Raw genomic sequence first — 14,617 nt, forward strand, 5'->3', positions numbered from 1 at the left:
TGTCTATCTCTTTTCCCCTGAGCATTAAATCACTACCAATTTTCCATACTCTAAAAAGGATGTTTAAATGGCTTTGAAATTATCCCTCAAGTGGATGTACTGAGATTTCTTGAACCATTCTCCTATACATTGTTCAGATTTTTCCAATTTGTTACACTTACAAATAACTCCAAATAACTTACAAATAATGGTAGCCTCCTAGGATACCATTATCATGTCACCCTCTGCTTTTTCCTCATGGCACTTCTCACATTTTCAGTAATGAATTATTTGTTTCATGTCTACCTTTCCCATTCTATGAAGCCAGGGACCATGTCCACTTGGTTCCTCACAGTGCCTCCAGCACATAGCATATTGATGAGATATTCAATAAATATTTGTAAATAAATGAATAAATAAATGAGTGAGTGATAGAAAGACATGTACAGGACGGTTTTTCAGTAAAACCCAGGAAAGAAATCTTGGGTCAAAGAAATACTGCCGATGTTCTCTGTTTGTCTATTTTATTTCCAAAAGAATCATTTCAATTTACATTTCCATCAACAATGTATATGAATGATGGTATTTACTACACCTTTGTCAACACTGACTACTACCCTTTTTTTGTTTGGCGGCGGTGGTGATGTATACCTAGTTGTCTTTTTTCAATCTGAGAAATTAATTAGAGAAGCAAAAAGCTTTTCCTATATACAATTGAAATTTGCATTTCTTTAGTACTAGTGAAACTAAACTTTTTTCTTTAGTTTAGAAACTGAAAACTAAGCTTTTCCCTTTCTGTAAACTAGCTTTGGTTCCCTGTTGCAAAATTTTCTGGTCATAGCCTTTGTTTTTCTGCTCGATTTGTTGGAGCTCTTTTTCCAGGAAAGATGTCAGCCTTTTGTCTGTTTTATTTGTTGTGCATATTTTCATCTGTTTGACACATGCCTTTTCATTCTGGTTATTTTTGGACAGATAAACATTTCTCATTTTTATATAATCATAACTGTCGATCTTTTCCTCTATTCAAACAGTCTTTTCCTTGGCTAAGATTCCCACATCAAAATTGCAGCAATCATTTAAGTAATACTGCCAACTGTGAATTCAGATTAACTGGGTTCACAGACTCCTATGTATACAACTAAGCCCTAACCTGTTCGGAACTCCGGTTCTCACTTGTTTGCAAGCCTTGGCCAGTAGAAACCTAGGCAAGTTAGACTGGTCACAACTCTCAATACCCTCCCAGTGCTCATTAGAGCCCCTTCTCAACCTCTTTTTTTTGGTCAGTGGTACCATGTTGACTCCAGACCGGAAATCAGAGCTCTCTCTTTAACTTGACTACATTTACTTTTGTGCTTCTTACATTCCTGCCATGCAAGAGTTTCTCATACCTCTAGGGTTCGACCTTCTGGTTGCCATTCCAGGACCTCTACAATGAGGCTCCCTAACCCTCCCCCAGGCATGAACCTTCTCGGGGACTTGACCTTGAGATGCCATGAGGATGCCACATCCACCCACAATGCCTCCTTTCTTCTAAATTTTGTTGTTTGTTCATTGTTTAGTCCCTAAGTCATGTCTGACTCTTTGGGCCCCATGAACCGTAGCCCACCAGGCTCCTCTGTCCATGGGATTTCCCAGGCAAGAATACTGGAGTGGGCTGCCGTTTCCTCTTCCAGGGGATCTTCCCCACCCAGGGATGAAACCCGTGTCTCCTGAGAAGCCAGTTTCTTCCCGAAAACAAGCCACCTATTCCCAGAAGGCTTTCCAAACAGATCTCTCCTTTTTCTGGCCTGCTCATCATCTTTTAGAAAGAAAAGAGCCTTAGAAAGCAACCTGTTTAAGTCTCCCATTTTACAGAGTGGGGGTGGACTTGCCAAATCACTGGCTCTTCCCCTCTCCCCACCTGTCTATACTCCATAGTTCTACATTTTTGCCATCATGAACTTGAGGCTGAAGACGGTGACCTCGACTTTTGGGGATTTGTCTGGGCTCTAATCTCCACCAACTGCCAGCACTAGGCAGAGGTCATAATACTTACTCCACAAAGTTTGCTGATTAGACCTAAACTGTTACATAAATAGATGAACTTTTCTCTATTTTTAAAACATATCCCAATAAAGGTATGACATTTTGAAGGCATTATTGATATTCAAATCATTTCCAAACAAAACCCATCTTCTTTATTAAATATCTAAAACACCAAATTATTCTGTTCTACTCTAAGTTCTGTGAGAGCAAAGATGACACATCTCTCCTGGAATATAATGGGCAGCTTCACAAAATTTCGCTTCACGAATGACAGATAGAAGAGGTGACTATTCTTTAAAGTCACTTCATACTACTTGACGACAGATATCTAGAAAAGACAAGCTCTAACATTCTTATTGCCACATAACAGCACTAATCTAAAATTACTATTAAGAAAATCTAATTCCAAATAGCTTTTTATACCACCTTGAGAACTTTGAGCTTGGCTGGGATGCCAGCAACGTATTTGCCATCCAGGCAAAGATGTTAATTTATCATGGTGAATTTCTCCCCCTCTCCTGGGAAATACATGTGTGCAGGGCAGGAGGCAATAACAGCTCTTAGCATCCTTGGCTAATTGAAGCTACGCCTGTGAGAACCCAGTGGCCTACAGCTTGAGGGACCAGAAGGACCACACCGCTGCCTAAATTGATCCATTCACTCGCTGTCTCGCCCTGTTCCACATGCCAATCTCATCGTCCTGCTTCACTGCATGAGGGAAGGAGTGGAGCATGGGCACCTGAGCCATGAGCAGGCTCATGCACCATGGACTTCTTACCAAGACATGGTTGTGTCAAAATAGAGCTTGGGAATTCCCTGGCACTCCAGTGGTTAGGACCTGGTGCTCTCACTGATGAAGTCTGGGTTCGATCCCTGGCTAGGGAACTAAGATCTCGCAAGCCATGCGGCCAAAAATAAATAAATAAATAAAGCCACCTTTAAACCAAAGGAAAAGAAAAGGAAGCCTTTACTACAAGTATTAAAAAGGAGTGACCACAAAGAAGACAAAAGAGAGAGAAAGCTATGCTCCGTAGAAATGCCATATAGTCCTTTCCTGTCAGTGATAACCTAGTGGATTCTAGGTGACAATTAATTACTCTTCCCCTATGACTGCTGCAAAATGTAAAGACGCTAAATGTCTAAGATGCACCATGAATATGATGACCAGATTCTCTGACTTGGGTAGCCGAGGAAGCTGATCTTCTCCCGCCGCCAGCTGCCACCCTAGTGTGCCAGCCAGCACAGTGCCCCGGGGAAGAATGAGCCTGGTGCACTTTCTCAATGCCCAATTCTGAGGTCCTCCCACAGACTCAGGGATGCACTAGAGTTGGCTACAAACAGAGGGAATTTGGTCTGAGAAAAAGCCTGCAGAATCTGGCAGTCAGAAGAACTGATCAGCAACCATGTTTTGATACATTTTCAAAAGCAGTCTTGGGAATTCTCGAATGAGCGGGATTTCGCTCTGGTCCCTAAACAACATATTCGCACACAGAGGCATGAAATGCAATTTCTAGGTGTTTTTTTTTTTTTAAACAAACACAAATCTTAATAAACTGGTGCCTTTTGCCAGCCAAGCACTCTCTCTTTGTCCTCTCCAGGCAGCGTGATGGCAGCCATTTGCACTCAGCAGTTACATATCACCCAAGCACTTCTAGAATGTAGCAGTGGGAGCACGATTCAGGTCTTGGCTTGCAGGCTCGGTGGCCTCTCATGCCCGCCTCCCCCACCCCAGCATGGACGGATGTAGTGAATCAGAAGGTGTCCCTTCTAGCCGCTGACGGCTCCTCCTGACGCTTATTCACCAGGCCCCCAGAGTACTCCCACCCTGCTCAGCTTTGCAGTGATTCCCGCCTTGGCAATGAGACGCCCCTTTGCCACCCAGCCACCAGACCTTCTCCTGGTGAGCATAAAGCTTCAGGGAGGTAGAATTCTATTTCTCTCCCAATGCCTGTGCAACCCTGGTCCAATCACTCATTCAAACACATGTGTAAAAACGACTGGAAACGGTGATGATGTAGGTGATAATAACACCAGTGAGCATCCATGGAGTGTTCACTTTGTGGTAATGACTCACATGAGATACCTCACTGTGCTTTCGCAAAAAAAAAAAAAAAGAAAAAAAAACCTTGCTCATGAAGTTCCAGTCAACAGAGCCAGGGCTGTGGAATCAGCCCAAGCTGGAGCAAGATCCCTGTTGTATCACTGAAGAGTCCAATGACCTTGAGAAAGTCCTTCAACCCCTTTGGGCTTCTGTCTCATCTGATAAATGGGGAGACTTCTGTCCACTCTGCCTTCTTGCTACCAACAGCACAACTTTACAGAGACATAGCAGAGATAAGGGATGGCAAAGCTCATCAGGAACCGGAATGCACTCTCCACACAGACAAGGCTGGGAGAGGCTAGGGTCCAAGGGCATGCAGCTGGCTCACAGCTGGCCTGGAACTGAGGCCCAGGCGTCAGAACTCCCAGGCCTAACAGACGGAACTGCTGTTCTGCTCAGCTCAGCGGACCACACAGCCCACCAGCAACTGGCATGGAAGGCTGCTCCACACAGGAACTCCCCACGGCTGACTTTCTGTCTCCTGAGACCAGCTCCTCGGCCTCATGCATCACCACCAGCACAGATGCTTCTATCTCTAAATTTTCAACATACACACACACTCTCACTGTCACACACTTGTGCACACCTTCTCTCACACAGATTAGCAGAGTTCACAGAACTGGTCCTGTAAGCAGTCAGCATCCTGGGAAATTCTGGAACCCTTCGGCTATGACTACTCTTTAAGATGAAGATTTCCGGAGGTGGGTAGGAATTAAGGAAATAAAGTACCCTTGGGGTAGCCACGTGTTTCTCTAGCAAATTTTACTTCATTTTGGTGAATATCAGAAGATCCAAGTAACTCCGACTCTTTAGAAAGTGATTCTTCCTTTATTAGACTAGATGGCACTGTGGTATCACCCTTTAGATGACCAAGGAAATCGTATTTCATTTCAAATAATTTTGCTTCCACTGGGGACTGTCCAAGAGGCTAAGCCCTCCCCTTGAGGGGTCCTCGTTATCCTATGGGAATTTTCTGAAGGAATCTGCCAGAGGACAGCGGCCATCAAACACACAAGATCACAATACTAATAATGTGTGTTTACACACTATGTCACACTACCTGTCCAAAGGGATTTTAAAAGGCACATGTGCCTCGTGGAACTCCAGAGAGGGCCGGGGAGTCCATAGTGGCCAAGACTTCATTTTTCTTCCTCTGCCACAGCCATGGCTGTGGAATTCGATTTTTGCCCTCAAGAGCTTTTTTTATATCAGCACCTCTCACTACACCTACAGGCTCCATCAGCAAGAGGAATTATTTTCAATATTGCCAAATTGTTTGTGAACATCTTCAACCCTAAAGTCTTGTAGTGACAATGTACAATTTTCACAATGGATTGACGTGGCAACCTTCCTAAGGTCAAGGTTTGCTTAGGAGGTTGGGGACAGGGGAAGTTAGTGCTGGAAGGGAAATGAAAGTTCAACAGATTCTCCCAGAATTCCGGCATTCAGAAAGGACACTGTAAACTGAGGGATGGGAAAGTAAGTAGGGAGTGAGGTTCCGTCTAAATCTCAGTGATGACCAGAAAGTTGGAGGGCTCCATTCGTCTGGGGCTGGACAGAAAAACCCGCATTGGCTGTTGCATTCCAAGAGGTACCAACAAAAGGTGACAGTGTCTGGAGCAGAGCAGCCCTCCCCATGAGAAGGGAATGGGGAATCTGTCCAGGGAAGCAGCCTCTGTAGCAGCAGCAACCTCCTGTGGTCAGCTCGGTGGAGAGGCAGAGAGCATGGCCTTGTCAACTAAACTCACCTTATCCATTCCCGGCATCCCCTGCAGCAGCCCGCTCTGTTTTATAGAGACCAGCAGAATGGGAGCCCTGACTGGGGCAACTGCACCCCAAAGAGTCCTTCCTACTCCCCCCTTTATGGCACTCCCTGACCGCCAGCAACCAGGCATTGCAGCTGGCTGGAGGAAAATGCCCTCGCTTCAAAAGTGACAGGCTTTTCATAAAACAGCTCTTTCAGCATCAGCCCTAGGTTCCCACAAGTGGACTGGCAGCTCCCTGCTCTAGGGCTCAGGAGTTTGTAAATCAGGAGAGGTTTCTCAAGACTGAGCCCCACACCGGATCCTCAGCAGCGTCCCAACCCGCCCTTCGGCCCGTGAGGTGCCCCTTGCACTCGCAAGGCGCAGGGGATGCCCCGCGTGCAGCCAGTAGCCAGGGGCGCAAGCTCTCTCTGGGTGTCCGCAAACAGCCGCAGAGGGACATTCATTCGCCCAAGGAGAGTAAAGCCAGCGGAAAGAAAGGAGGAGCGAGGCGACAAAACTACGGAAGGAAGAGGGGGGAAAAAACATAAAAGGTTAAAGAAAGGACGGGAAGCAAAGTGAGAAAGGAAAACGGAGGGAAAAGGAAAGAGCAAGCGGCCAGGAGCTGACAAGATCCCAAGCAAGAGAAGGAGAGGCGAATAGTCGAAGCGAGGGGAAAGGCCGAGGAGGAGGGGGAAGAATGCGGGATCGTCAAAGAAGAGAAAGGCGGCTTGGGAAGCTGGGTGCAGAGAAAAGAGAGAGGCTGGAGGGGCTTAGGCAGGCTACACGAAAAGCGCGGCTCTTTCCGGCGCTCCAGTGCGGAATCTACATTCGGTACTCTGTCCCGGCGGCTGCCGGGGGGCACTCGTCCCAGGCCTCCCGGCCGCTTCCCCCCGCGCACTCCGAGGCGCCAAGCAGGCCAACCCGTGTGCAGACACAGGAGCCGTCCCGGGTAGGAATGGACGAGCCGCCACAGCGCCCTGCTCCCACGCGCCAGGGCGCCAGGCGCCTGCCCAGCCCAACCCGGGCGCCACTGCAGGGACGCCGAGGTGCTCCCTGGGTCACCCGCACCGATCGGCCGCGCCTTCCGATCCTCTGCCTGCCCGCCGGGCCGGGTCAGCACCCCGGCTCGGCTCCGGGGGGCCCCGCTCGGCCGCGGGCGCTCACTCACCTGGACGGTCTCAGCCTGGCGTCGCGCTTGCCGTCCACCACGGCGGGCACGCAGCTGGTGAGCTCGGTCCAGTCGGCGTGCAGTCCGCAGCTCCAGCCCGTGGAGAACCTGGAGAAGAGCCAGGTCTCCCGCTTACCCGGCCGGTGGCAAGTGCATTTCTTCTGACCCACGCGGCACTCACACGGCTGCTCCAGCTGGATGTTGCGCACCAGGTGGCGGCCGAAAGTGGTGCCTCCGGTCTTTTGGATGTGCAGGAACACGATCAGGTCATCGCCCTTGATGTCGAAGTCTACCTTGCGCAGAAGGTCGCCACGGCTGAAATTGTAACGGGGCACGAACCTGGCGGAGCTCTCATCCTCCGAGCGGTACGGGTCCGGCAGCGGGGAGCTGAACGCCTGCAGACGGAGGAGCTGGCATTCTGTGCCGGGGCACACGTATTGGAGGACGATCACCGCAAATAGGAAGAGCATCACCAAAGCCAGCAGCAGCTTGTTGGATTTCTCATCCATGTTCCCGACGCTGGGGGAAACCCAAGCTCCTTACGTCAATCCCGCAGCTCAGCCCGCGCTCGCCGCGCGCCCGCAGCGCCCCCTCCCCTGGCGCCGCGGTTGCTCCCCTTTCCCCCTCCCTTCGGCACCGAGTGCTCCACCGCGGCGGCGGCGGCGGCGCCCTTCCCCGCTTCCTTCCTTCCCGGCAGGCTCAGCGCTGTGGCTTCTGCCGCACACCCCTCCTCCCTCCCCCCCGACTCCTTACCGCTGGCCGCCTGCCCTCTCCCCGCACCGGGGCTCTCTGGAGCGGCTCCGCGGGGTTTCGTCCCCGTGGGACCCCGCCTGCCCCGGTTGCCCCACTCCTCAACTCATAGCACGGGTCCGAGCCTCCGCGCATCTCGTTCCACTCTCGGTGGCTCCGTGGCTCCCATCCCCATCCCGCTTCGCCCACCGGACTCTCCCCGGGGCTTCTGCCCCCAGTCCCCTTGGCGCGCACGCCGCCACCCCCTCGCCTGCCCGATCTCGGGCTCCTTCACCGTGCGCCTCCGAAGCCCTGCTCTTGCCCGCACTGGGTTGCCCACCTTGGGGGCCGCCTCGAGGGAGCTCAGAGCCCGGCGTTCGGAGTTCCCCTGGGGGAAGGGGGTCCGCGAGCAACCCGACTTGCTAGCTGAGACGCTGCGCTCAGGGTGCCCGCGGAAGCGCGGGGAAGGAGCCGCAGCGGAGCCAAACGCGCGCCGCTCCCCTCCCGAGCCCCCGAGCCCCCGAGCCCGGCCGCCGCGGGCCAGCCGGAACTTTGCGCCCTTTCCTCTCCTCGCGGTTGCTTTCCCTTCCCGCACCGCTCCCGCGCGCCCTGGCCCGGAAGCGCGAGTCCCGCTTTCGCCTAAAACGTACCTGGCTAGGGGACCGAAAATCTTGGAGAATATCGCGCCGAGCACGTGCTTCAGAGAGTGGCCCAGGGCGGCCAGGCCCCGGGTGAGCAGGGCCCGGCAGAGGGAGCCCAGGTCCCAGCGTCTCCTGAGGTCGTGCATCCGCCTGCGGCGGCCTCGGAGCAGTAGCGCGAAGAGAGGGGCGCGCGCGGCTCCCGCCAGAGAAGCAGCAGCCTTTAGGGGCTCGTCCAGGAGCGGCTGGGAGTTGAATCCGCGAGACACACCCCTAGGAGGGCCCGCGCGGACTGAGGCGGCGACTGATCCGGGCCGGCTTGCTGCCAATTCGGCCTCTACTCTGGAATGCCGGCGGGGACAGGTGGTGCGGGCGGGCGCTCCTCGCTCCGGTTGCAACGGCGGCCCGAGCGCCCCGGCTGCACACGCAGGCAGTGCCATTCCCCCCTTCAGGCAACTCAGGGTACTAAGGATCAGGAGCGAGCTTGAATTTACGTAATAATGCCTCACGCCTAAGAGCTCAAACCACTTAAGCAAAAGACCTGGCTTTTCTCCGGTTTGGGGGGACGGAGGTCACTCTAGTGAGCACATCACTACACTTTGGCTCGTAATTTCAGCCTCCCCTAAAATAGCAAAGGTGCAAATTGGGCCTTTTCCCTCTCTCCTTGCCAATTTCCATTCTCCAGCGGAAGCGGGGGCATTTTCTGAAAAGGTAAGTCAGCATGAAGGAAAAAGCATGACCAAAAAAACCCAAAAAAAAAAAACAAAAAACGTTTCGGAATGAGAATTTGAGCTTTTTTAGAGCAGGGACTGGTCCTTACTTCCCTATTCTTTCTCAATCCCCAGCATCAAGCCCCGTGTCTACAGGAAGGCTTCACTCATAAGATTCGTTAAAAGAAAGGCACATGATTAAATACTACATGGAGGGGGGGGCATCTAATCCAAGGTGGTGTGACAAATGAGGAAGCAGGCCCAGAGAGGGAAAGGAATGTGCCCAAGGTCACACAGCGGAGCCTGAGGGTTTGAACCCAGGAAGCCATCCATTTCCTAACACCACCTCTTTTAATAAACAGGTGCAGAGCGCCCTCAAGCCAAGTGTCCGGAAAGGCTCTCTTCAGCTGCAGGACCAGCACTGTGAGGATTGGCAAGGAAAGAAGGAATGTCCCTTTAGAACAAGGTCCCAGGACTCAGGACTCTGACCATTCCCATCTGATTGATCAGGTATTGGGAACTGGTATTTCTGTGAATGAGTGTCCACCGGTGTCCAGTCCCACCCCTGCAGAAGGAGCTCGGGCTGGCAGTGGTGTCTCAGAACAGTGTTGATGGGGAGGTGGGGGCCCGTGAGCGGAGTCCTGGGGGTGGCAGTAAGTCCCTCCAGAGACAGGCGCTCCCAGGATCTCGCTTAGAACATTTGATCCCTTGCTGAGCTCTGTTCATCCCTCATCTATTCTCTCTGTGCAGTAAGGCAGCGAGCACTGGTCTCCAGACCTGAGATTCTGTCATTTGCTTGCTGGGCAGCCTTGGGATTATGACTTGCCCCTCCTGAGCCTCAGTTTCCTCTGCTGTAAAATAGGACTAATTCCTTTCTGACCATCTAGGTCACTGTGAGGATGGCCTTTGATGTTGATGTTTAGTCTCTACATCCGACTGTCTGCGACCCCATGGGCTGTAGCCCACCAGACTCTTCTATCCATGGGATTTCTCCAGGCAAGAATACTGGAGCGGGTTGCCATTTCCTCCTCCAGGGGATCTTCCCGACCCAGAGATTGAACCCCGATCTCTTACATCTCCTGCATTGCAGGTGGATTCTTTACTGCTGAACCACCAGGGCTTCCCAGGGATGGGTTTGAGCAATTCCAAATATGAGGCAGTGTTTACCTCCTGCTCTAAGCTCAGATGTGCCAACTGAGTCATGGGCCAGTGAAGGCAGAGGCCCTTCTCAGGAGATTTCACAGCTGTGCCCCTTACCCTTACCTCCTCCCCAGACGTCCCCAGTCCTGGTTGAACTTCCATGTGGCCCCCAAGCTACTGGGGACAGTGAGAGTCCCTTCGTCTGGTGGCAAGCATGAGGGATTCTTGAGAATCCTGCATTTCAGGCATTTCACCTATCTGGGTGTCCTGGGGAGGGATGGGGGGATCAGCTGATGGGTGAAGGAGTCAGACTAAGGAGTCAGATGCAGCAACTTTCAAGGCAGACCTCTTGGCCTCCCAGAGAGCTCCCCAGATGCCCCCAGGCTTGTGGGACGCATCTGCAAGGGCAGGTGAGGGGAGAGCCAGGGGAGCCATGAGGATCACCGAGGAGCTCAACCTGCCAGTTGTCCCTGCCTGCTCCCAGGTCACCCATTCGACTCCTTTGGTCTCTTCAGTAGGTGGCTCTCTTCATGGTGCCGTATGAGGACCACCTCCCACCCACCAATACATTCAGTGGGTCCCCAGGGAAACACTTCTAGAACACAGTGGGTCACACATTCATGCCCCCAGTGACTCTTAAGAACTCTGGAGTTCCTGCTCTAAGAGATATCAGTGGAACTGAAACATGGGAAGGTGCCTTGGATGGGGGTGGGGCACTGGTAACCAGTACAGGAAACAGTCAGGATTTACTCATTTAGGTCATAAAGAGGAACACATGCACACAGTCAATCTGATTCTCAGAGGAAGGGGCAGTCAGGTTGGTAGTTTTGCTCTGCACAAAGAAGGGGCAGGATGAGGCTGTGAAGTCCGGCTTCTGAGATTGGATGCGTGCGCTCATTCACTTAGTCGTGTCCGACTCTGCGACCCCACGAACTGTAGCACGCCAGGCTCCTCCGTCCATGGGATTCTCCAGTCAAGAATACTGGAGGGGGTTGCCGTTTCCTCCTCCAGGGGAACTTCCCGACCCAGGGGTCAAACACATCACCCGAGTGTTCTGCATTGGTAGGCAGATCATTTACCACTGAGCCACCTGAGTGTATTCTAGTGTGACTATATATACCAGCTCACTGGAGGGTATTTGCATTTCTAAGATGTTCCTCTAACCTTATCCTGTAAGAAAAATAAAGGAATTACTCTCTCGTGGTGGATTTCATATATCTGGGTTCCTAAAAGTGAGAAGAAACTGTCTGCGGGGGAGTAGGGAACAAGTCTCAGAGGACTGTTCCTGGGGTGAAGAGGATTCCTGCTAAGAAGAGGGAATTCTTCCCGTGTGTGTCCTGAGAGCCATGTTCTCCTGAGGCCATGCCTGGGCCTTCGTAGGACATTCCAAGACCTCTTGCACTGCTGGGCTGGGCCCATCTTCCAGGAACTGGTTCCCCTCAGGAATTGAGTAACAAAGATCCTGATACTCTAGAAGGGCTTCCCAGATGGTACTAGTGGTAAAGAATGCACCTGAAATGCAGGAGACATAAGAGGTGTGGGTTCGATCCCTGGGTCAGGAATGGCAACCGACTCCAGTATTCTTGCCTGGAGAATCCCATGGACAGAAGAGCCTGGTGGGCTATAGTCCATGGGGTCGCAAAGAGTCAGACACAACTGAAGCGACTTAGCACACATGCTCATACTCTGAAATCAGCCCTCTTTTGAGGACTGGGATGAGGAACAGGTCTGTGGTTTTGCATCTTCTTTCTTAGGGCAGCCTGAGTGGTCGTCTGTGTATATATCTGGGATTCAGGACTTGGAACATGAGGAGGACTCTGCAGTCTGAGCAGGGCTTCTGGTTGTCTCCACAGTGTGCCGTTCTTTTCATCATTTATCCAGAACCTTGTCCTCCCATGGTTTCCACAAAAGGTTGCCAATTCTGGGAGCATAAAGGTCAGGCTGGCTTGCATACTAAGCAATGTGCTCCCAGTTACGCATTTGGTTGCTGGTGTCTGAGAGGAGGGTAGGAAGTGTTTGAGAGAGCCCTGGCCTGGGAGACCAGAGACTTGGGTTGCCGAGAACAGGACCCTGTATGACCACGACGAAGACACCTATTCGCTCTTGGGCTCAGTTGCCCTATTCGTAAGAAGTCACCGTGGTGTTGTGCCCTAAGGGAGTTGTCCTGCTCTAATACGGTAAGTCACTTGCTTTTCTTGTCTTCTTCAAGGACCAGAGTGCTGCCAAACTCTCAGCGCCTCATCGCAGGGCAGAACCCAATCCTTCCCGCTTTCTGTGACAGTCACATGGTGGGGACCCATTAGGCCATCAGCAGCTGGACTTGTCCTGAGCCTATGTGACAGGGGTAACAGCAGGGTCCCCTGTTCAAATTGAAACAGAAACAGTGGAAACTTAATGTCAGATAAAGTGCTGGCAAATAACTGAAGTAAATAAATTTACTTTTAAAAATGCTGCCATTCTTTATAGAGTATAAAACACTAAGAAAATATGCTTTCCCCTTGCCCCGAGCATTTGCCTCAAAGCTGTCTTTCCAGCTGTTGCTAATTAAAAAAAAAAAAAAAACAAAAAACTCATACTATCAATTATAGGTGATTTTTGTCACCAGGATTGAAGACATGCAAACTGTTGTCACTCCGTTGCTGTTTTTCTGCATCTCTCCAAACTGAATGAACAGCATTGCTTCATGAAAGCACTGCTCCGAAATTTGACTTTAATATTCTAAACAGGTTCGGTGTGTTATAGACAGCACTCTCAATGGTTGTCTATTTTTCTCCCATGAAGCACTGAATTTATCTGTTTAGCCTTTAAAAAAAAAACACATGGGGTTGAAGGAATGAAAAGAGGAGGAGGATGTAGGGGTAATGTGTATACTGAATGAATGCATGCTGCAAAGGCAAGAGAAAGAAGCACTAGACCAGGGTTCATGGTCAACTCTGAACATCAGACCCATGGCCGCCCTTCTCCTGATGAGAACTGCCCACCATTTCCCCAACAGTGAAACCCCCATTTCTCACCGACAGCCTTTGGAGGAGTCTGTTCAGGCAGGACTTTGAAAGCCAGGGCAAGCCAAGGCCTGGCAACCACGAGGGGCAGCAGGTCAGACTCCACTCCTGATACACTCATATCTCTTATTTGGGCCTCAGTCTCCACTCATAAAATAGCCTGACCAGGTACCTTCCGAAAGCTGCCTGAGAGGTAGAATAAAGAGGAAGCCAATCTCAAATGAGTTTATTTTAAAAAGGAGAGGGCATGGGTTTGGAGAGCACCTTGCCCTGGGGTTTCATCAGGGCTCTCTGAGCTGTCTCAGAGCCTCAGTTTTCTCATCCTTGAAAATGGGGCTATAACAGCCTCACTGGGCTGTAACATGAGTTCACTAGAACAGTCTGTGGGAGGTACTCAGTTGAGTTCCTGGAAAGAGTACACCTTGTGTAAATGTCCATTTCTCTTGGCTTTCGACTCTGATATCTTTGGTTTGAGCTCTTGGTTTATATTTCCCACAACAGTAACATACACATATTCAATGACGGGGGTGGGGCTGGCTCTGCCCCCACCCCATTTTCTTTGCCTGCCTTCTTGTCTCACCCTCACTTCACATCTCTCCAGTGCTTTCCGGAGCTGGTTTCCCCCGGGTGACGAAAGGATAAAATGATCCATTTAATCACACTGAGGAATGAGACGTGTCCACGTGAACCCTGGCAGGAGACATCTACAAAAGGGGGGGGGGGAATGATCCCCACCAGGAGACACCGTGAAACAGGCATAATGGCAGTGGAGGAGATGCTTGGGGAGCTGAGCCGGAGGGTGTTAAGTAGGTGCAGAACTTACAGGGCCAGCCCCACTCTATAAATTATTGACAGTAATTTTCAACTCTGTTCACTTCAAAAGTTGATGGTCGATTTGGCCAGAGCAGTTTCGACTTGATCAGCTGGGCAAACCACAGCGGACATGAAAAACACGGTCAGTTTTGTGTTCATCCGGCGTGAGCCAGAGCTGGGCCAGCAACACCCTTTCCCCCTGGCTGAGTAGAAAGAGCGCCCCATCACAGGCAAAGAAAACAATGTTTGAGTCTTAGTTCTGCCTCCAGCTCACTGTGTGACCCTGGACTAGTCTCTTGACCTCTCTGGGATTTAGCTCCTGACCTTGGTAAATGGAGGGGCTGTATCAGATGATTCCTAAGACCAAAGACCGGTCCCAGCAGGAACTTGCTGTGATCTAAGTTATGCCAGCTACCAAGCAGAGCTGAGGAGGGACCGCACTCTCTCTCGCCTTTGTGCGAGTAAAAATGTTCTACCAAAGATGACCTCAAGCTTGGGGCTGAGTCAGAAAAGCCAAAGGAGGACTTAGAGGAGGCAACTTTCTTAGATCACATGGGTAAGAGAGAA

At 51.1% G+C, this 14,617-nt stretch overlaps 1 protein-coding gene across 1 annotated transcript in view; it reads right to left on the minus strand.

The window, feature by feature from the left end:
- The window catches only part of LOC133052095 (heparan-sulfate 6-O-sulfotransferase 2-like), a 67,745-nt gene extending 58,920 nt beyond the window's left edge, over positions 1-8,825 (minus strand). Inside the window, exons 1-2 of the mRNA XM_061136870.1 lie at positions 8,398-8,825; positions 7,019-7,537 (exon numbers count right to left, since the gene is read on the minus strand). Coding sequence (XP_060992853.1) covers positions 7,019-7,537; positions 8,398-8,825 — 947 coding nt within the window. The remainder of the gene's footprint in view (positions 1-7,018; positions 7,538-8,397) is intronic.
- Between the last annotated feature and the right edge of the window lie 5,792 nt (positions 8,826-14,617).

This window comes from Dama dama, chromosome X, assembly GCF_033118175.1.
Source record: "Dama dama isolate Ldn47 chromosome X, ASM3311817v1, whole genome shotgun sequence".
Classification (NCBI taxonomy): domain Eukaryota; kingdom Metazoa; phylum Chordata; class Mammalia; order Artiodactyla; family Cervidae; genus Dama; species Dama dama.